General features: G+C 40.4%; 1 protein-coding gene across 6 annotated transcripts in view; it reads left to right on the forward strand.

Annotated features, from left to right (window-relative positions):
* FCRL3 (Fc receptor like 3) overlaps window positions 1–6,740 on the forward strand; it is a 45,564-nt gene extending 38,824 nt beyond the window's left edge. For all 6 annotated transcript variants that reach the window (XM_025287582.2, XM_044944174.1, XM_044944173.1 and 3 more), the window contains 4 exons: window positions 1,177–1,274; window positions 1,463–1,531; window positions 5,394–5,425; window positions 5,516–6,740. In XM_025287582.2, the coding sequence (XP_025143367.2) occupies window positions 1,177–1,274; window positions 1,463–1,531; window positions 5,394–5,425; window positions 5,516–5,659 (343 nt within the window). In that variant the 3' untranslated portion in view covers window positions 5,660–6,740. The remainder of the gene's footprint in view (window positions 1–1,176; window positions 1,275–1,462; window positions 1,532–5,393; window positions 5,426–5,515) is intronic.
* Window positions 6,741–24,057: the final 17,317 nt, after the last annotated feature.

Consider the following 24,057-nt stretch of genomic DNA (forward strand, 5'->3'; position numbering starts at 1 on the left):
AACTGAAATGTGGTTAGGAAGACTACTTTCAATCATAGTTATGAATGAGCATACTGATACTTGGACTATAAAGAAGACTAAGTGCCAAAGAATTGATGCTTTTGAACTGTGGTACTGGAGAAGACTCTTGAGAGTCCCTTGGACTACAAGGAGATCAAACCAGTAAATCCTAAAGGAAATCAACCCTAAGTATCCATTCGGAGGACTGGTGCTGAAGCTGAAGCTGAAGCTCCAATACTTTGGCTACCTGATGTGAAGAGCTGACTCATTAGAAAATACCTGATGCTGGGAAAGACTGAAGGCAGGAGGAGAAAGGAATGACAGAGGATGAAATGGTTGGACAGCATCACCGACTCAATATATATGAGTTTGAGCAAATTCCAGTAGATGGTGAAGGGCAGGGAAGCCTGGCAGGCTGCAGTCCATGGGGTTGCAAAGAGTCAGACATGACTGAGCGACTGAACAATAAGAAAATAAGAAAAATACTTACTTATACATGGAGTTAATGTTATTTACTATCCACCCATCTTAATTTATCTTCTTCCTTATGTGTGCTCCCGCAGAGAACTGACCACTTAATGACATCATCTTTCTTAAGGCTTTATTTATTTATTCCCTTATTGTTCATTTTCCCACTCATACACTTGTTCAGCAGACTATGATTGAATGCTGGCAGTGTTCAACTCACAATGTTAACTGTGGAACGAAATGAAAACTGGAAAAAAATACTTTTCCTGAAGAGCTTTCATAGTATTTTACAGGAAAGGTAGATCATTATAATATGAGGTCGAAAACTGAAAGGGACCTTAAAAAAAGACAAAGGCCAATTTCTGAGGGAATGTAGAAGCCTCTGTTAATTGATGCTGAAGCATTTCAACTTTTGAAAATAATTTAAAAAATATGTAAATACAAGTGTTTATTCTATCAAAGGGATCTTGAACTGTGTAGTCTTTGCCCTCTGACCTTGTCTCAGCTGGTCTTCTCTTTAATGTTGCCCTGGCTATATCTTGCACCATACTTCTGACATTTTCTCAAAAGAGCCATGCAGACTCTTAAAGTAAGCAGCCATGATATTTTACATAACCATGCTGGGCTCTTCCTGCATATTGATTTTCCTGAAATTTGATATAATCCACAAATACATTTCTCTTTTTTTCTCTCATCCCCTTGTCATAGTTACAGTCCCAGGGAGTTTAAGGAACCTTCCAGAACCTCCAACACAAATCCCCAAGAGCCACCGGACCCAGTGGAACCGCAGCCAGTGTACAACAATGGTAAGGATTTCCTAAGGGACAGAGAGCTCCAGGAATGAATCAGGGAGGGAAGAGAGATTGAGCAATGGTCCATGGTTCAGTCGTATTCAATTTTAAAATGACATTTCTGGCCCTATGTCAGGGATAGTAGGTGGTTATAAACTTGGTGACTTCTTGACTACAGCCAACTGTAATCTGTTCTTTCACAGGGAATCCTGGAGATAGCGACCTGGTTTATTCCGAGATCTGGAGCACCCAACATACAAACGAAAATTCAGGTAAGACAAATTTGAAATAAGTAGAGGTAATGTGGCAGTGTTTTATCAGATCCAGCAAGGGGGTTTTGATCAAAGAGTCATCTCAAATATGAATCCAACATGAAAGGCATTAACTATTCTCTTATATTACAAATCCTATAATCATATCTATTCCTTCTTACTTGTGTACACTGCCATCATTACCCCCAAAATTCATTAAATTCATTAAATACAGACACTGTATTTCTTTGCTAATATGTCAATAGCATCTGGTGTTATGCTTAGAAAACTGTAGGCCCCCTCAAATAGTTTTTTTTTAGTAAATGAATGAACATAATTACTAAATTAAGCCTTTTATTATCTAATGAGTAAAGAATTGTAATTCTTTTAACTGGTCTCTTTATTTCCAATATTGTTCTCCTTCCAACCTTGGGTTTGATCCCTGAGTTCCTGGATTGGGAAGATTCCCTGGAGAAGGGAAAGGCTACCCACTACAGTATTCTGGCCTGGAGAATTTCATGGAATGTATAGTTCATGGGCTTGCAAAGAGTCAGACATGACTGAGTGACTTTAACTTTCCAACCTTCTAACAATCTGTTTCCAGCATGATCCCTCTGAGATGCACAATTGATCACATCATTGTCTAGATTAACTGTCCTCAATGATTCTTCATTTTAAAGCACGACCTTTGCCTCCTCCATGCTTTTGTCCTTCCTCTAAGCTCTGCCTTATGTCCTTGCTTTAGCCATGTTAAACTGTCAGCATTTCCTTGATCAAACTGAGCTATTTTGTGTTTCTTATCTGTCTTGTAATGTTCTTGCCTCTAGTTGGCCTATAACCCTTAGTCACATTTCCAGGCATAATTCAGTTATCACTACCAAACTCACAATGATTCCCACCAGCCCTCCCTATCTCCAAACCTGAGAGGAACTGATTACTCTTTGGGGCAGCAGCATAGTTTAATATACATTTTTATCTTGGTGCTTATAATACTTGTTGATTTGTCTTCATCTCTATTTTTCTCCTTAATGGTAAGATTCCTGATCATATGCACTGAGTTTGTGTCATTTTTGCCTCCTTATAGTTTATTTACTAAATACTTACTGGGTGGTTAAGTAAATAAAAGAAATCCAAATAGTCTCTTGGAAGGATAAGAGAAATACACACACTGAATTTTCTAGTGTTAACGTTGCAAATCTTTGGCTTACTGGGAATTTTCTTTGTGATCTTAGAATCCCAAGCTGCCATTGGAGAAGCCTCCTCCAATTTCTCTGTGCAAAGTGAAGTGAATCATACTTACTTCCTTCTCCCAAATGACCAATATAGACACTGTTGTTGTTGCTTAGTTGCTAAGTTGTGTCCAACTCTTTGCGACCCCATGGACTGAGGCAGACAAGATTTCCCTGCCCTTCACTATCTCCCTGAGTTTGCTCAAACTCATGTCCATTGAGTTGGTGATGCCATCCAACCATCTCATCCTCAGTTGCCCCCTTCTCCTCTTGTCCTCAATTTTTCCCAGCATTGGGGTCTTTTCCAATGAGTCAGCTCTTCTCATCAGGTGGCCAAAGTTTTGCAGCTTCATCTTCAGCATCAGTCCTTCCAATGAATATTCAGGACTGATTTCCTTTAGGATTGACTGATTTGATCTCTTCGCTGTCCAAGGACTCTCAAGAGTCTTTTCCAATACCACAGTTCAAAAGCATCTATTCTTCAGTGTCCAGAGAAGAATTGCTTTATGGTCCAACTCTCACATCTATGCATGACTACTGAAAAAAACCATAGCTTTGACTAAATGGACCTTTGTTGGCAAAGTGAAGTCTTTGCTTTTTAATACACTTATCTAGGTTTGTCACAGATTTTCTTCCAGGGAGCAAGCATCTTTTAATTTCATAGCTGCAGTCACCATCCCCAGTGATTTTGGAGCCCAAGAAAATGAAATTTGTCCCTGCTTCCACTTTTCCTCTTTCTATTTGCCATGAAGTGATGGGACCAGATGCCATGATCTTCAATTTTTGAATGTTGAGTTTTAAGCCAGCTTTTTCACTTTCCTCTTTCACCATCATTAAGAGGCTTTTAGTTCCTCTTCACTTTCTGCCACTAAATGGTATGACCTGCATGTCTGAGGTTGTTGATATTTCTCCCAGCAATCTTGATTCCAGCTTGTGAGTCATCCAGCCCAGCATTTTGTATGATGTACTCTGCATGTAAGTTAAATAAGCAGACTGACAATATACAAACTTCATGTACTCCTTTTCCAATTTTGAACCAGTCCACTGTTCCATGTACAGTTCTAACTGTTGCTTCTTGTCCTGCATACAGGTCTCTCAGGAGGCAGGTAATGTGGTCTGGTATTCCCATCTTTTTAAGAATATTCCACAGTTTATTGTGATGCACACAGTCAAAGGCTTAAGCATAGTCTATGAAACAGAAGTAGATGTTTTGTTGGAATTACATTGCTTTTTATATGATCCAGCGTATGTTGGCAATTTGATGTCTGGTTCCTCTGCCTTTTCTAAATCCAGCTTGTACATCTGGAAGTTCTTGGTTCACTTACTGCTGAAGTCTGGATTGAAGGATTTTGAGCAAAATCTTGCTAGCATGTGAAATGAGTGCAATAGTATAGTAATTTGAACATTCTTTGGCATTGCCTTTCTTTGACATTGGAACAAAAACTCACCTTTTCCAGGCCTGTGGCCACTACTAAGTTTTCCAAATTTGCTGGTATATTGAGTGCAGTGCTTTAACAGCATCATCTTTTAGGATTTGAAATAGCTCAACTGGAATTCCATCACCTGAACTAGGCTTGTTTGTAGCAATTTTTTCTAAGGCTCACTTGACTTTGCACTCCAGAATGTCTGGCTCTAGGTGAGTGATCATACCATCTTGGTTATCTGGGGGTATTAAGAGCTTTTTCGTACAGTTCTGTGTATTCTGTGTAGTGCCTCCTCTTCTTAATCTCTTCTGCTTCTGTTAAGTCCTTGCCATTTTTGTCCTTTATCGCGCCTGTCTTGGCATGAAATATTCCCTTGGTATCTTCAATTTTCTTAAAGAGATTGCTAGTCTTCCCCATTCTCTTGTTTCCCTCTATTTCTTTACATTGTTCACTTTAGACAGCTTTCTTATCTCCTTGCTATTCTCTGAAACTCTGCATTCAGTTGAGTATATCTGTCCCTTTCTCCTTTGCTTTCATTTCTCTTTTTTTCTTAGCTATTTCTAAGGCCTCCTCAGACAACCACCTTGCCTCTTGCATTTCTTTTTATTGGGTGTGGTTTTGGTTACTGTCTCCTGTACAGTGTTATGAACCTCCATCCATAGTTTATCAGGCAAGAGTACTGGAGTGGGGTGCCATTGCCTTCTCCGAGTGGTTTTCCCTACTTTCTTCAATTTGAGCCTGAATTTTGCAATAAGCAGCTGATGATATGAGCCATAGTCAGCTCCAGGTCTTATTTTTGAAAACTGTATAGTGTGTCTCCATCTTCAGCTGCAAAGAATATAATCAATCTGATTTCCATAGTAATCATCTGGTGATGTCCATGTGTAGAGTCATCTCTTGTGTTGTTGGAAGCCATAGAGGTGCTGAATAGAGGTGGGGAGGTGGAAATAGCAGGGCTTCACTGCTATAGTTGTGATGAGCAGTGGAGAAAGAAAGATATTTTCAGGAAAGTCATTCTGGACATTTTAAGGGCAGAGGAAAGGCTTTATTGTGTGTGTGTGTGAGGACAGGATACTTGGTCTGTGAGGGCTTGAAAGAATTCATCAGAGGAGACAGTTAGGAAATGAGTCAGCAGAGGAAAAATTGGTTTAGAATGCGTTGTGAGTATTTTGTAAGTTACAATATATTACCCACAGTTTAATAGTTTTCTTTCCTCTTCCAATTCAACAGCAAATTCACCAAGGAAACATTGGGAAGATAAGGTGAGTCACATTTCCTGGCTTTCTTTCCCCTCTGCTCTTCCTTACTTATATTTTGGTACTAACTGTTTGTGCTTTCTCCCTTCCCACTAGGAACCCACAGTCATCTATTCAGATTTGAAGAAGGCATATCCAGATGACTCCACAGGGCAAGCCAGCATTGGAGATAGTGACCTTGAAGATGCTGCAGAAAACTATGAGAATGTTCCATGCACATTATCAGCCTTAGACCGCTAGCTCTGTACCCATAGTGGCTCACAGAGACTCTGTGAAGCAGCCTGTGTCATTCTCTCGGTTATCTCCAGCCATACTTCTTCTTTCCCTCCAGTGCTCAGCATCCCAAAAGACTGGACAATGGGGGATGTGAGACTGTGTGAAAGTTCTGCCAACTTCCTCTGTGCCCAAGTCTGTGTGTTCTCTAGGAACACAGTGAGCAGAATTTGAGTAAATTCTGCAATCTTTTCACAGTAGGGATACTTGTGAAGGCAAGGCAGGTAGGCCTTCAGCTCCTGGGCCTGTTAAAGAGGAGGGAAGAGCAGTCTAGCCAGGATCACAAGGATGCAATCATCGAAAGTTGATCTGAGAGGGATCAAAAGCTTCTAGGGTACTGTCTCACATAAACAGTTTGCTTGTTCTAAACATCTTGTTTCCCTTTCCAATTTTGTTGATAGTGTCATTGATGATGTTCTGGTGCACATGCTTTGTTCCAGCTACCCACTGCAAATGACCAAAAAGCTTTATTCTGTCCACCAATATACTATTTCTTCATGAAATATACATCAGTGTTAAGATTTTTCAAAAACAACCCATTCTGTTTAATGGGCTGCTGCTGCTAAGTCACTTTAGTCCTGTCCAACTCTGTGCAACCCCATAGACAGCAGCTCACCAGGCTCCTCTGTCCTGGGATTCTCCAGGCAGGAATACTGGAGTGGGTTGCCATTTCCTTCTCCAGTTTAATGGGCAAGAACTTCCGAACTGTCTGACTAAACAGTATTATGGACCAATTCTATTCTCTCAAAGTTCAATGTGACCATTCTTGGAGATAGGACCTTTTAGGAGGTAATTACAGTTAAATGAGATTTTAAGGGTGGCCCCTAACTGAAGTGGACAGGTGTCTTTGCAAGAAGAAGAGGAGACAACAGAGCCCTCTCTGTCGTTCTTCATGCACACAGAGGAAAGGCCATGTGGAGACAAACAGGAAGGCAGGCATCTATAAAGCCAGAGGTGGCAGGAAGACGGATCTCAGCAGAAGCCAAGTTTGCCAGCACCTTGATCTTGGGCTTCTAGAACTATGATCAAATAAATTTTTGATGTTTAAGCCACCAAGTCTGTGGTATTTTGTTGTGACAGCCAGAGCAGGCTAGCACAGATTTATACATAGATAGATGATAAATGATTGAGGGTGATAATCATGATCGACAGATAGATAATAGTTAGTTAGATACATAGATAAGATAGTTGCTGGTGTGTGACAGTGTTTGTACATCCCAGCCCACATAGAATTTGTAGTCTTCAAGATACTTCTTCTCACATAAGACCAAATATTCCTCCTACCAGTAGCAGCTCAATTTTACTGTTTAATTATTCAACATCCACTATTTGATGTCTATAGAAGCATCAACACCAGTCTTGGAAAGTCATTAGAGCCAGTGATTCACAAGACTCAGATGAAAAAGCTTAGTGTCAATCAGGAGCCCCCTTGAGCTGAGCTGGCAGTGTATGTAGACATGGAAGGTAATTAGCAGGTTCAAGGGAGGACAGCCTTTGCATTGCTCTGTGACTCCTAATCAGTTCCTCAATTGACTGACAGGCTTTGGGTGTCTACCAGTGAAGAATAAAACATCTTTTTAAGTATGTCAAAAAAAATGACAGAAGCACTTTTATTCATGAGTTCTGCTGAGGCAGAAAAGGAATAAATCAAATTGTTAGCCTCTATTACCTAGTGTTATACTGAATTTTTTTTATCTCTGAAAACAAAAAATTAGAACTTAAGAAGCTAAAAGGTCATTAAGGACTCATGTACCTCAACTGATACAATTTATGGGCATTGTTGATTTAACACCAGCCATTGTTGATAACTGTAAATAAATAATGCAACTGCACTTTGTAAACTTGAAAACAACTCAAGCATAAAAGTATTGTGTGTTTCAAGTTTTATATTTACCCACCCCACCCGCCACCGGTGTCAGAAGCTTAGACATCAGAAAGTATAAGATATATCAAAATACAATCTGACTTGAGGATTTATCCTCAACTAATGAATTCAACTAGCAGAACCATTGGGCTTCCCTTGTGACTCAGCTGGTAAACAATCCACCTGCAATTTGGGAGACCTGGGTTTGATCCCTGGGTTGGGAAGAGCCCCTGGAGAAAGGGATCTTCGTATTCATCCAGGATGCAAAGTGAAGCGGGTCTTAGGAAGTATCACTATGAACAAAGGTAGTGGAGGTGATGGAATTCCAGCTGAGGTATTTCAAATCCTAAAAGATGGTGCTGCTAAAGTGCTGCACTCAATATGCCAGCAAATTTGGAAAACTCAGCAGTGGCCACAGGACTGGAAAAAGATCAGTTTTCATTCCAGTCCCAAAGAAAGGCAATGCCAAAGAATGATCAAACTACCACACAATTGCACTCATCTCACACACTAGTAAAGTAAAGCTCAAAATTCTCCAAGCCAGGTTTCAACAGTACATGAGCTGTGAACTTCCAGATGTTCAAGCTGGATTTAGACAAGGCAGAGGAGCCAGAGATCAAATTGCCAACATCTGCTGGTGCATTAAAAAAGCAAGAGAGTTCCAGAAAAACATCTTTTTCTGCTTTATTGACTATTCCAAAGCCTTTGACTGTGTGGATCACAACAAACTGTGGAAAATTCTTAAAGAGATGGGAATACCATACCACCTGACCTGCCTCCTGAGAAATCTGTATGAAGGTCAAGAAGCAACAGTTAGAACTGGACATGGGACAACAGACTGGTTCCAAATTGGGAAAGGTGTATGTCAAGGCTGTATATTGTCACCCTGTTTAATTAACACATGCAGAGTGCATCATGTGAAATGCCAGGCTGGATGAAGCACAAGCTGGAATCAAGATTGCTGGGAGAAATATCAATAACCTAAGATATGCAGATGACTCCAACTTTATGGCAGAAACTGAAGAGGAACTAAAGAGCCTCTTGATGAAAGTGAAAGAGTAGAATAAAAACCTGGCTTAAAGCTCAACGTTCAGAAAACTAAGATCATGGCATCCAGTTCTATCACTTAAGGGCAAATAGATGGGGAAACAATGGAAACAGTGAGAGACTTCATTTGGGGCTCCAAAATCACTGCATATGGTGACTGTAGCCATGAAATTAGAAGACACTTGTTCCTTGGAAGAAAAGCTATGACCAGCTAGACAGCATGTTAAAAAGCAGAGACATTACTTTGCTGACAAAGGTCTGTCTAGTCAAAGCTATGGTTTTTCCAGTAGTCATGTATGGATGTGAGAGTTGGACTATAAGGAAAGCTGAGCACTGAAGAATTGGTGCTTTTTAACTGTGGTGTTGGAGAAGACTCTTGAGAGTCCCTTGGACTTCAAGGAGATCCAACAAGTCCATCCTAAAGGAAATCAGTTCTGAATACTCATTGGAAGGACTGATGCTGAAGCTGAAACTCCAATACTTGGGCCACCTGATGTGAAGAACTGACTCATTTGAAAAGACCCTGATGCTGGGAAAGATTGAGAGCGAGAGGAGAAGGGGACGACAGAGGATAAGATGGTTGGATGGCATCACCGATTTGATGGACATGAGTCTGAGTAAGCTCCAGGAGTAGGTGATGGATAGGGAAGCCTGGCATGCTGTAGTCCATGGGGTCTCAAAGAGTCGGACACAGCTGAGCAACTAAACTGACTGACTTCAAAGTCATTTGCTGAGAGAAAAAATGATCACCTTCTTAAAGAGGAAATAAATATTTTTATTATGAAAGAGGGACTTAACATGTCTTGTTCTGTGTTAATAGGTACAATATGCAATCCATAATAATGTATGTCTGGCCTTTAGCGAGAGCAGGGAATCCAGGTCTGTGTCTGAGCCTAAATTTTGCTCCAAGTGTATCCCCACTCTGAGTTCCAGAATGAATAAAAGTATACAGGGAAAAGGGAACATGCCACTAGATCCAGATGTGGAAGCCCATCTAAGTTAAGAGTGGTGGCAAAAGCCAGGTTTTCTCTATTGACTTAATAGGGAAAAGAATTCCTGAGGGAGAAAGACATGGTTGAAGTAGCTTCCCGTGGATAGTAAAGAGTCATTCTCCGGGAATGCAAGCCAGAAGTGCAAGCAGCACCAGGGACAGCAATATCTAAGATGAAGAGAATCAGGAAATGCCAACCAGAAAGAGGGACACCAGAGGAGATCTAAGCCCATAGAATAGTTCCAAGTATATGGAAGACCTTCCTCCCCTTATACAAGTCTTCAAGTGGAAGGCAGATAGAGTATCTGTAAGTAGTCAGGGAGAGTCTAAGGAATATTTGGGAGAAGATTCATGAGGAAATTTTGTTTCCAACTAGTTGGTAAAGAATCTGCCTGCAATGCAGGTGACCCAATTTCAAACCTTGGGCTGGGAAGGTCTTCTGGAGAAGGGAATGGCTATACACTTCAGTATTCTTGCCTAAGAATCCCATGGACAGAGGGGCCTAGCGGGCTACAGTCTATGGGGTTATAAAGAGTAGGACACCACTGAGTAACTAACACTTTCACTTCTGGTCAAAAGGTAACAGTTGAGGCATTAGGATTAAAGACGTTATTATAATTTCTTTCTTTACATTAATTTTATTTGTTTGTAAATAATTGAATAATTTATGCACAATAAGTTGCACCTATTTAAAGAGTAGAATTTGATGAATTTTGATAAATATATGCATTGGTGAAACCACTACCACAATCAAGATCCCAAATATCTCCATCACCTCCAGAGTTTCCTTATTTCCTAAGCAATAGTTCTTTCCCTCCACCTTTATGTTATATAATTACTGATATGCTTTCTGTCACTGTAGATTGCAGTGTACTCTCTAAGGTTTTTACAGATAGAATCAGAGAGTACACACTCTTTTGTGCCTGGCTTCCTTTACCAAGCAGAAAGAATTTGAGATTCATTCACATTGTTTCATGTATTCATAGTGTATATATTTTATTGCTGAGTAAATATTCCATTATCAAGATATACCACTTTTGATTATCTATTGACCTCTTAATGGACGTTTGGATTGTTTCCTTTGTTATGAAAATTCATGTACAGTTCTTTGTATGGACATATGTTTCCACTGCTTCTTTGTAAACACTTTGGAGTGTAATTGCAGGATCACATAGTAGATTGATGCTTAACATTTTAGGAGGGTGCAACACTCTTTTCCAAAATGGCTGTACCATTTTAACCCCCCATAAGCAGTGCTTGATAGTTACAGTTGCTTGACATCCTTGCCAATACTTGGCATTTTCCATCTTTAATTTTGGTTGCTCTAAGGAGTGTGCTCTAAGGACCCCACAGAGACTGAGACAGAACTGTGTCTGAACATCTCATGTGGAGGTACAGGTCATCAGTGGACTGCCACAGGGATGGGGGCTCTCGGTGCAGCATACTTGGGTATGGCATAAGCCCTCTTGGAGGAGGTCACCATTAACCCCACCGTAGAGCTGCCAGAACTTACACAGGACTGGGAAATAGACTCTTGGAGAGCACAAACAGAACCTTGTGTGCACCAGTACCCAGGATAAAGGAGCAATGACCCCACAAGAGACTGACCTAGACTTGTCTGTGACTGTCCGGGAGTCTCCAGTGGAGGCATGAGTCAGTGGTGGCCTGCTGCAGGGTTGGGACACTGAGTGTAGAAGTACATGCATGGGATCTCTTGAAGGAGGTCACCATCATCTTCATTACCTCCACCATAGTTTGGCCCCAGGTAAATAACAGGGAGGGAACACAGCTCCACCCATAAATAGAAAATTGAATTAAAGATTTACTGAGCATGGCCCCATCCATCAAAATAAGACCCATTTTCCCCTCAGTCAGTCTCTCCCATCAAGAAGCTTCCATAAGCCTTTTATCCTTCTTCATCAAAGGGCAGACAGACTGAAAACCACAATCACAGAAAACTAACCAATCTAATCACATGGACCACACCTTGTCTAACTCCATGAAACTATGAGCCATGCCGTGTAAGGCCACCCTAGACAGACAGGTCATGGTGGAGAGTTTTGACAAAATGTGGTCCACTGGAGAAGGGAATGGCAAACCACCTCAGTATTCTTGCCTTGAGAACCCCATGAACAATATGAAAAGACAAAAGGATAGGACACTGAAAGAGGAACTCCCCAGGTCTGTAGGTGCCCAATATGCTACTGGAGATCAGTGGAGAAATAACTCCAGAAAGAATGAAGAGACAGTCAAAGCAAAAGCAACACCCAGTTGTGGATGTGACTGGTGATGGAAGTAAAGTCCAATGCTATAAAGAACAATACTGCATAGGAACCTGGAATGCTAGGTCCATGAATCAAAGTAAATTAGAAGTGGTCAAACAGGAGATGGCAAGAGTGAACATCGACATTTTAGGAATCAGTGAACTAAAATGGACTGGAATGGGTGAATTTAACTCAGACGACCATTATATCTACTACTTCGGGCAGGAATCCCTTAGAAGAAATGGAGTAGCCATCATAGTCAACAGAACAGTCCAAAATGCAGTACTTGGATGCAATCTCAAAAGCAACAGAATGATCTCTGTTCATTTCCAAGGCAAACCATTCAATATCATGGTAATCCAAGTCTATGCCCCCACCAGTAATGCTGAAGAAGCTGAACGGTTCAATGAAGACCTACAAGACCTTCTAGAACTAACACCCAAAAAAGATGTCCTCTTCATTATAGCGGGCTGGAATGCAAAAGTAGGAAGTCAAGAAACACCTGGAATAACTGGCAAATTTGGCCTTGGAACAAGAATGAAGCAGGGCAAAGGCTAATAGGGTTTTGCCAAGAGAACAAACTGGTCATAGCAGATACCATCTTCCAACAACACAAGAGAAGACTCTACACATGGAGATCACCAGACGGTCAACACTGAAATCAGATTGATTATATTCTTTGCAGCCAAAAATGGAGAAGCTCTAAACAGTCAGCAAAAACAAGACCAGGAGCTGACTGTGGCTCAGATCATTGCCAAATTGCCAAATTCAGACTGAAATTGAAGAAAGTAGGGAAAACCACTAGACCATTCAGGTATCACCTAAATCAAATCCCTTACAATTATACAGTGGAAGTGAGAAATAGATTTAAGGGACTAGATCTGATAGATAGAGTGCCTGATGAATTATGGACAGAGTACGTGACATTAACAGGAAACAGGGATCAAGACCATCCCTAAGAAAAAGAAATGCAAAAAATGCAGAAAAGTCAGAGGAGGCCTTAAAAATAGCTGTGGAAAGAAGAGAAGCAAAGGAGAAAAGGAAAGATACACCCATTTGAATGCAGAGTTCCAAAGAATAGAAAGGAGAGAAGAAAGCCTTCCTCAGTGATCAGTGCAAAGAAATAGGGGAAACAATAGAATGGGAAAGACTAGAGATCTCTTCAAGAAAATTAGAGATAGCAAGGGAACATTTCATGCAAAGATGGGCACAATAAAGGACAGAAATGGTATGGACCTAACAGAAGCAAAAGATACTAAGAAGAGGTGGCAAGAATACACAGAAGAACTGTACAAAAAAGATCTTCATGACCCTGATAATCACAATGGTGTGATCACTCACCTAGAGCCAGACATCCTGGAATGTGAAGTCAAGTGGGCCTCAGGAAGTATCACTTTGAACAAAGGTAGTGGAGGTGATGGAATTCCAGCTGAGCTATTTCAAATCCTAAAAATGATGCTGTGAAAGTGCTGCACTCAATATGCCAGCAAATTTGGAAAACTTAGCAGTGGCCACAGCACTGGAAAAGATCAGTTTTCATTCCAATCCCAAAGAAAGGCAATGCTAAAGAATGGTCAAACTACCACACAATTGCACTCATCTCACACGCTTGTAAAGTAATGCTCAAAATTTTCCAAGCCAAACTTCAACAATATGTGAACCATGGACTTCCAGATACTCAAGCTGGTTTTAGAAAAGGTAGAGGAACCAGAGATCAAATTGCCAACATCCATTGGATCATGGAAAAAGCAAGAGAGTTCCAGAAAACATCTATTTCTGCTTTATTGACTACACCAAAGCTTTTGACTGTGTAGATCACAATAAACAGTGGAAAATTCTTCAAGAGATGGGAATACCAGACCACCTGACCTGCCTCTTGAGAAATCTGTATGCAGGTGAGGAAGCAACAGTTAGAACCAGACATGGAACAACAGACAGGTTCCAAATAGGAGAAGGAGTATGTCAAGGCTGTATATTGTCACCCTGCTTATTTAACATACATGCAGAGTACATCATTAGAAATGCTGGGCTGGATGAAGCACAAGCTGGAATCAAGGTTGCTGGGAGAAATATCAACAAACTCAGATATACAGATGGCACCACCCTTATGGCAGAAAGGGAAGAAGAACTGAAGAGCCTCTTGATGAAAGTGAAAGAAGAGAGTTAAAAAGTTGGCTTAAAGCTCAACATTCAGAAAACTAAGATCAAGGCATCTGGTCCCATCACTTCATGGCAAATAGATGGGGAAAGAGTAGAAACAGTGGCAGAGTTTATTTTCTTGGGCTCCAAAATCACTGTAGATGGTGACTGTAGCCATGACATTTAAAGATGCTTACTTCTTAGAAGAAAAGCTATGACCAACCTAGACAGCATATTAAAAAGCAGAGACATTACTTTGTCAACAAAGGTCCGTCTAGTCAAGGCTGTGGTTTTTCCAGTAGTAATGTATGGATGTGAGAGTTGGACTATAAAGAAAGCTGAGTGCCAAAGAATTAATGCCTTTGAACTGTGGTGTTGGAGAAGACTCTTGAGAGTCCCTGGGACTGCAAGGAGATCCAACCAGTCCATTCTAAAGGTGATCATCTGGGTGTTCATTGGAAGGACTGATGCTAAAGCTGAAACTCCAGTACTTTGGCCACCTCATGCGAAGAGTTGACTCATTGGAAAAGACTCTGATTCTGGGAGGGATTAGGGGCAGGAGGAGAAGGGGACGACAGAGGATGAGATGGCTGGATGGCATCACTGACTCAATGGACATGAGTTTGGGTGAACTCCGGGAGTTGGTGATGGACAAGGAGGCCTGGCGTGCTGTGATTCATGGGGTCGCAAAGAGTCAGACATGACTGAGTGACTGAACTGAACTGAACTGAGTCTGGATGAAAACCACTAACCTAACCACTAGACCTCCATGGACTTGAGGCTAGAAACAAAGTGATTCTGATTCTTTGCCTGGCTTGAAAGCAACACTGTTTCAAGGAGGTGAGAACTGTAAAAACAGGCACAAAGTTTATCATTAGACACAGCAGAATGCATGGGAGAGCACTCAGAGAAGCACTTGATTTAAGTCAGAAGCTAGGCAGAAACACACACTTGGAGAGGAGTGTGGGCATCCTGAAATGAAGAGTGCAGTAAAGAGGTGATTTAAATCACTTTATATAGGACAGTTCTTCCGGGCCTTTGTTTACCTTTGGCCAATTATCTTGTTTCTTTCTTCACGCCTGACTAGTCCTAGTGTTGCTGAAACTTGGCCCCTGTTCACTGGTGCCAAACAGAAATACAGAGACCGAGTTTTGGGTGAAGTAGAAAAGGGTAGCTTTTATTGCTTTGAGAGGCAAAAGGGGCCACAGTGGGCTAATGCCCTCAAGGTTGTGTGAGCCACCCTATAGTGAGGGGGAGTTAGTGCTCAAGGAGCAGGGCATGATCAGTTCATGGACCATTCTTGGATTGGTTGGCATCAAGGTGAAGTTTCAAGCATCATCAACCCTCTGGTTTCAATCAGTCTATGTTCTTGTGGTCAGCAGTTTTCATCTGAAGGGTATCTGCTTCCTGTAAAAACAACTTAAGAATGCTTGTCAGGCCTTTATCTTTATTTTTCAGGGAACTGGGAGTTCACGATTCTGCTATTTGGTGGATTTATAGTCTAATTTTTACCAGTTTCCCTTTCCCTGGTCATTAACTCTTGTGTCAGCCTTTTACTTTAAAAAGACAAGGACACAGCGGTTTGTACACGGTTTCGATACTGATTTCTAATTTAATTGCACTGTTATTGGAGAACATTCTAGTATTTCAATCATTTCAGACCTACTGGGACTTGTTTTATGACCCAGTAGATAGTCTATCTAGGTGAATATACCCGGTACACTTGAAAATAATATATATTCTGCAACTTTGAAGTCTCCTATAAATATCAATTAAGTTGAGGAAGTTCAGAGTGGTATTCAAATTTTCTGCATCTTTATTGAGTTTTTGTCTAATGTTCTTTCAAGAGTTGAGAAAAGAGTGCTAAAATTTCCTACTACCATTGTGGATTTACCAATTTTTCTATTTTTACCATGAATTTTTGCGTCACGTATTTTGAGGCTCTCATACTAGATGTATCAGTTCAGTTCAGTTCAGTCGCTCAGTCGTGTCCGACTCTTTGCAACCCCATGAATCGCAGCACGCCAGGCCTCCCTGTCCATCACCAACTCCCAGGGTTCACCCAGACTTATGTCCATCGAGTCAGTGATGCCATCCAGCCATCTCATCCTCTGTCGTCCCCTTTTCCTCCTGCCCCCAATCCCTCCCAGCATCAGGGTCTTTTCCAATGAGTCAACTCTTCGCATGAGGTGGCCAAAGAATTGGAGTTTCAGCCTCTATACACATTAATAATTATAGCTTCCTGAAATTATCTCTTTTATCATTATGAAATTCTATTTTATCTCTAATAATAATCTGTCTTGAGGTCTATTTTATCCAATATTAGTGTAACCGCTCCAATTCTCTTATGATGATTGTTTGAATAATATATGTTTTTCTATCCGTATAGTTTTGATCTATTTGTATCTTTATATTCCAAGTGTGTTTCTTGTAAGCAATGTATAGTTGGGCCTTATTTTTTAAATTATTCAGATAATCTCTTTCCTTTAATTAGTGTTTAGACCACTAATATTTCATACAATTATTGTTATAGTTGGATTTATTAATTTTATTTTTGTTTCTAATTTTTCTCTACTGTTTTTTGTTCCTTTATTTCCCCCTTTCCCTCTTTTGAATTATTTGTATATTTTTAGTATCTTATTTTAGTATGTTAAATATGGTAATTTTATCATCTTTTTAACTATATGTCTGCATTATTTTTGGAGGCTGATCTAGAGATTACAATACACATTCTTAATCTTTCCTGATCTACTTGAAATTAGTTTTCAACTTCTCCATATAAAATGTAGAAAGTTTGAAACCATATAGATATCTTTATATCTCTGGCTCTTGAATTCTTTGTGGTATATTCGTTACAGGTACTGTATTTACATACATGTAAAAAATCACATAAGTGATGGTTGTAATTTATGTTTTAAGAAGCCACACATATTCTAAATAGGTAGAAAATTGTAATCTTCTATTTTTATACAGATATTTGCCACTTCAATATTATTAACTTTTCCTGAAGATCCAAGTTTCTCTCTGATATCATTTTCCTTCAGTACTTAACATATTTCAACATTTTTTTATGCTCTTCTAAAACATGAGTTTAATAGTTATATAGTATTGCACCATATAGGTATACTCTAATGACCACTCTTCCATTTTGGATATTTGATTTTTTTTTCTACTCTTATAAAAATTTTCAAATGTAATGACTTCTGTCTGCATCTCTGATTATTTTTTCACAATACATTCTTATTAAGAAAAAGAGTATAAATAATATTAAAGTTCTTAATTCAATACAAATTTATATTTTATTTACCAGAAATGTACATGAGTTCCAACTTTGGATAGTGTATTTTTTTTTAACATATATGAAAGTAGAAGTTATATTTGATTGCTTACAGTTTATTTAGTCATTAACATAGTTGAATATCATTTCATGTGTTTGGGGTATTCTATTTTTTTAAACCAATAGTGAGTTTGTGATAATATTTTTATATTTCTTTCTAGAAATTGAAATCTTCTTTTTCTAGTGAACCATGTGATTACTTTCATGTGGATTCTTTACCGCTAGAGCCCCCTGGGAGGCCCCATGAACTAATGATAGATAGTAATCCTTTATTATGTATGATGTAGATATTCATCGTGTGTCTTTTGCCTTATACTTTTGCCCATGGTATTTTAATATGCCAAAGTTATCTAGTAGAATATAAAGATATATTCATTTATGAAAATGTCTCTTCTAGCCATGTGTAAAGAGACAGGACATCTGCTGAAACTTCTCTAAATTCTCTAAACATGAAACCAAAACCTGGCCTGAGGAGAAGAAATACCCATGTGTAATACAGAGGACAAGCCACTTCTTGAGTTGCATTCTTTAAGCAGAGTAGTGTCATGATGCTCAAAAATCTGAAAATTAGATTCCAGACAGAAATAATTAAAGCCAGGGATTCCTAACTGCAAACAACCTAACAGCAAGGGACAATTTCAGAATCATGGACTAAGGTTACTCTTTAAAAGAACCATACGCATGCTAAGTTGCTTCAGTCATATCCGACTCTTTAGGAACCGATGGACTGTAGCCTGCCAGGTTCCTCTGTCCATGGGATTCTCCAGGCAAAAATACTGGAGTGGGTTGCCATGCCTTCCTCCAGGAGATCTTTGTGACTGAGGGATCAAACTCGCAGTTCTTACATCTCCTGCATTGGCAGGTGTTTTTTTTTTTTTTTTTTTTTTTTTGTTTTTTTTTTTTTTTACCACTAACACCCCCTGGGAAGCCCTAAAAGAACCATAATCTTTGGGTTATTCCATCTAGAGAACAGCTTCCTTTTTCCAAAAGCAAGTATGGTGGAATATATATTAAAGCATCCACTTTAGCCTGTGCTATGCACTTACAGGGGGACATACTCTTAATACGCAAACCAAAAGCAGTGACTTGTTCATGAATAAAAACACATTCATATCAAGGATTATAACTTACAATGCAATAGCCTTTCACAGATCCCTTTGGCATTTTAATTTCCTCCCTGTACTGTCCTTTTAATAGATGAAATCATATTTGCAAATTACCCTCCCTGACAATTGTAAATTCTTCTCTCTCTCTCCCTTAGACTGAGGAAGTTCCCTCTTCTCTACTGATGAATAATTAATGTTTAACAACTATTATTTGTTCAGCCCTTCAACTAGGACAGGACTGCTTTACATATGGTGTGAGGGGTAAAAAAAGGAACAGAGGGAAGTAAGCACAAAAGGAAGAAGTAGTGGTTAGTAGGTTACTGAGAAAGTTCTCAGAAGTTTGCAAATTGAAAAGATTGGAAAATGAGCAATTCTGTGCAAGTGTCTGGTTCTTTTCTTTGACAGTTCCAGGAAGAAAAAGAAGAAGAAAAAAAATCTACAACTTCTGTTCTTGCTTTATGATTTCCAGGCAAAGTTAGCTCTCTTTGTCAGTAAACAAGAAGAGTCATAAATATCTATCCAAGATATCCAAGCCCCTTCTCTCTAATGCTACAAGAGTGTGGCTCCCATCACTTGAGGCCAAGGGAGTTCTGTGGTTATACCCATCTGTACTCTAATCTCCTGCCTGTCATTCTGTGCGACCAGGGTCTGTCTGTCTGCCTTAAAAGGTAACCCTACCTGCTGAGAAATGCTAATAAGGGTGGAGTAAGAGCTCTTCAAAGGGAAGGGTAGGTTATACAGGGGGCTATTGATGGAACATCATCTATGCCATTAGTCTCCCAGGGGTTTGGCAATTGAGATGGGTCTTGAAAGCAAAGAGAATCTTACAGATAAATCCATGATCATGTCCAGAATAAAGTAGTATTCTTGTGATCAACCTCTGCTTTCAATATCCAACCCTGTCATTTAGTTTCAGCTTCAGATTAAGCAGGTGCCTTAAGTATTTCTACCTACAATTTTTTGTCCTTCAACCCGTGATCGAAAGAAAGTCCCCAAACACTAACAGTAATATGGTAAAGAGAAGAGCCTTGTTCTCCACACAGGTTTCAATCTACTGAAAGTAGAAATTGCTCTTTTATTCATAAAATATTGACAGCACTCTTTTGATATCAGGAAGCATGGACCAAGTTATGTGACCTTAAATAGAAATGGGGAATTATAATTTAAAAAAACAATTACTTTTAGAAAACAAACTGGCATCAGAAATCGGGATGCTGTGGGAACCTCGACACTAATCTGCCTCTGAAACCAGGCAGGTGCCTCCACCAGTGACCTGTGTCCTTGGACAAGACACTCCAGTTTCTTATTCTTCAGTTTCCTCATATTACAATGAGATTAATTTATTTTCTCATAAGATTTTGGGATGACTAAATGAGTTAACATATTCAAAGGGCTTGGAACTATGTCTGAAATTTACTAAACATTCAAATAGCAGCTATTTTTGTTGCTTTTGATTTCAGTCTATTTGCCCACATATTTTGATTTCTATTTTGTTTCTTTCATAGAAAGCCCCGCAGTCTGAAATTATCTTATTTACATATCATTTATTTGTATAGAATCTGCCTTCTCTTATAGTATGTAAGTTTCTTTACAACCTCAAGGACAATGGGAGTCTTTCTGTGTGCCCTGTTTGCTGGTGCAGAGAACTCTCAGCTTGCTTCTTACCCAGACTTGTATTCTGGAAACTGACTGTGTCTCATCTCCAGGGCTGGTTCTATCTTCCTAGCTAAAAGCTGCACTTCCTGCCCCATGGAGGGGAGCTCCTTGAGCCTCAACTGTAAGGATAAATCAATCAGAATTCATTTGGTTTAAAGTCAGACTGACTGAGAAGATGACCATGTATAATGCTTGAAGTTCTGCCCCTTGGAAGGATTCCCTTCATCATTTTCTTTCAAGAACAATCCTAATTGGGGTTGTAACACTATAGTGGTTCACTTCCAATTAATTTCAGCATTTTGTGCAATGTCATCATGAAACACGCACTAGTTTTTCTTCTTTAGTTAACTAGTTATAAGGAACTCAACATGAAGCTGTAGGTATAGACAGAGAGAGGAGAAAATGAGGCAAAAGTTGCTGCCATAGAAACCTGAGCTACCTGCTCATACATCCTACTTATGTCTGCTTGAATCCAGTCTTTTTTTTTTTTTTTCCTCTTAAGGATACACAATATGATTATACAACATCAGGTGGCTCAGATGGTAAATAAACTGCCTGCAATGCCAGAGATGCAGGTTTGATCCCTGGGTCGGGAAGATCCTCTGGAGTAGGAAATGGCAACTCACTCTAGCATTGTTCCCTGGAAAACTCCATGGGCAGAGGAGCCTGGTGGGCTACAGTCCATGGGGTCACAAAGAGTCCGACACGACCGAATGACTAACAGTTTCACTTTCAGTTCATGAGGAGAAGTTCAGATTGTGTGGTCACTTGATGTCCCAAAGTTAAGCATTTGATTTCCAGTAAGACCATGTAACAACTTTGATGCTACTTCTCAAAAGAAAAGTTACCTGAAGAGCTATCTCCAGAAGAGGGTATATAGTGTTGCTCTAAACTCTTAGGATCCTGTGTTGTAATTCTCCTTTCCTGGCTCCTCTGATGCCCCATGCAACATTCTTATTTGCCACAGTCACTTCAGGCAACATCAGATCTTCTGGATCATACCCCTCACACAGTTGAGCAGCTTCTATGGCAACTTGGACTCGTTGCAGAGTGGCCTCTTGCCCTGGGCCTCCCTCAGAACTGACAGTCGTTTGGGCTACTCAGTGACTGGGTCAGAGGAGCATACTTAAATGTGAAAGACAGTGCCTCAAAAATAAAAACAAAAATGTACCAAACATTTTTCCTCTTCTTTGGTGATAAGGGGGGAGGTGCAAGTTGGAATAATTTGGCTTTAACTCTGGTGATGTCCTGAAATGGGTGTGATAATATCATCTAACTTATAGGTCTGGGAGGAGAACATGAGCTACTTGGCACAATGAGTGGCATTGAATAGGGGCTTAATAATTATTAGCTCTTATGATGATGGGGGTGATGATGATTCTGTTTATTATTGTTACTATATTTGAAATTTCAGCAAGACTGCATAGTGAAGGCCTTTTCAGACCTTTAAAATCTTTCTTTATTCCCACTCCTCTGCTGCTGCTAAGTCACTTTAGTCATGTCCAACTCTGTGCGACCCCATAGACGGCAGCCCACAAGGCTCCCCCATCCCTGGGATTCTCCAGGCAAGAACACTGGAGTGGGTTGCCATTGCCTTCTCCAATGCATGAAAGTGAAAAGTGAAAGTGAAGTCGCTCATTCGTGTCCTCACCACTGCACAATACAATAAACAGAGTCAGTAAGGAATAGAGACCACATCTGAGGTAGTCACAATTGTATTCATATCTCATATAGAGCAGCTATCAAATTCAAGAAGCCCTCTTAGATCTCTGCTGTGAAGTTAACAAACAGGAATTGCAATTAGAACCAGAAGACCAGCAGGGGGAGCTCTCACATCCTGTGACGATAGTGGAGCCTGACCAAGAAGAGAAGGAGAAGTCTTTGTTCTGGCAAGACTCAGCAGCTAATGAAGTCCTGGACTCTGTTTACTCTAGCCCTCTCAGCTTCCTTTCCATATGTAGAAGTATTCTCCTTCCCTTGCTGTATGGGGACTTACATGTGACTCACCATGGTTGCAGACCCTGAAGAACTGTAATTCTTTCCTGATTCCGAATTAACCCATCTTTGCTGGAGAAGTATCTGGTGGCCTATTTGTACCAGGTCAACAGTACAAACTGCCGTTATATGTTCAAATCATTTCATATGTATTATATTCTAGTGGAGTCCTAGACTATTCTTTTTTAGCAAGAAAGTGACAAGAAGTGAAGTTTGTCCTTGGTCCATACTTGCTGAGTATATTTGGGTGAATGTGTATGCAGGGCAGGGGTGTGGGGACGGTCAGGGGAACTGCCACCTCCACCCCCAGGGGGACAAAGGCCTTTGGGTTCCTAAATACCAAACCCTCTGTAATTCTAGGAAGAATAAACACAACTTTATGTGTTTCTGTGGGCTAAGGCCTTCCTAATAGACAATTCAATTTGTTACTTTCAAAAAAGGAATGAATACTTTCAGTTTAGAAGGTATGAAATGGAAATCAGTTTAGTTCAATTCAGTCTCTCAGTCGTGTCTGACTCACTGTGACACCATGGACCACAGCACACCAGGGTTCCCTGCCCATCACCAAGTCCCAGAGCTTACTCAAACTCATGTCCATCGAGTCGGTAATGCCATCCAATCATCTCATCCTCTGCCATCCCCTTCTCCTCCCGCCTTTAATCTTTCCCAGCATCAGGGTCTTTTCCAATGAGTCAGTTCTTTGCATCAGGTGGCCAAAGCATCGGAGCTTCAGCTTCAGCTTCAGTCCTTCCAATGAATATTCAGGACTGATTTGCTTAAGGATGGACTGGTTGGATCTCCTTGCAGTCCAAGGGACTCTCAAGAGTCTTCTACAACAGCACAGTTCAAAAGCATCAATTCTTTGGTGTTCACCTTTCTTTATAGTCCAACTCTCACATCCATACATGACCACTGGAAAAACCATAGCTTTGACTAGATGATCCTTTGTTGGCAAAGTAATGACTCTGCTTTTTAACATGCTGTCTAGTTTGGTCACAGCTTTCCTTCCAAGGAGCAAGCGTCTTTTAATGTTATGGATGCAGTCACCATCTGAAGTGATTTTGAAACCCCCCAAATAAGTCTCTCATTGTTTCCATTGTTTCTCCATCTATTTGCCATGAAATGGAATCTATTTGCCATGAAATGGAAATATCTCTTGCCATATCAACAAGCAAGAAACAAGAAATGTCACAACAAGTGATTTATGGCCTCCAAAAGTGAATGAAGGCTCAAAAACTGTACCCTCATCCCCAGTGGTGATTGCTGAGGAGTGGGGGGTTCGGCATGGCCGGAAGCAGCCCATCTGCCATACCTGCCACTCTTTAAGGTGAATAAGGAAACAGGATTTGGCCCCAGATAGCATCTGGGGAAAAGAATAGAGACCACAGAAAGGAATAGAGACCACATCTGAGGTAGTCACAATTGTATTCGTATCTCATAAAGAGCAGCTATTAAGTTCAAGAAGCCTGCTTAGATCTCTGCTGTAAAGTTAATGAACAGGAATTGCAATTAGAGCCAGGAGACAAGCAGGGGGGCCTCTCACACCCTGTGATGGTAGTGGAGCCTGACCAGGAAGAGAAGGAGGAAGTCTTTGTTCTGGCAAGACTTAGCAGCTAATGAAGTCCTGGACTCTGTTTAGCCCTCTCAGCTTCCTTTCCATATGTAGAAGCATTTGGCCAATCATTTGGCCCCAGATAGTATCTGGGGCCAAATCCTGTTTCCTTATTCACCTTAAAGAGTGGCAGTTGTGGCAGATGGGCTGCTTCCAGCCTGCCCAACCCCCTCAGATAGCCCTTATAGTTTGGAGAAGGCAATGGCAACCCACTCCAGTACTGTTGCCTGTAGAATCCCATGGTCAGAGGAGCCTGGTGGGCTGCAGTCCATGGGGTCGCTAAGAGTCGGACATGACTGAGCGACTTCACTTTCACTTTTCACTTTCATGCATTGGAGAAGGAAATGGCAACCC

Source organism: Bubalus bubalis, chromosome 6 (assembly GCF_019923935.1).
Source record: "Bubalus bubalis isolate 160015118507 breed Murrah chromosome 6, NDDB_SH_1, whole genome shotgun sequence".
Classification (NCBI taxonomy): domain Eukaryota; kingdom Metazoa; phylum Chordata; class Mammalia; order Artiodactyla; family Bovidae; genus Bubalus; species Bubalus bubalis.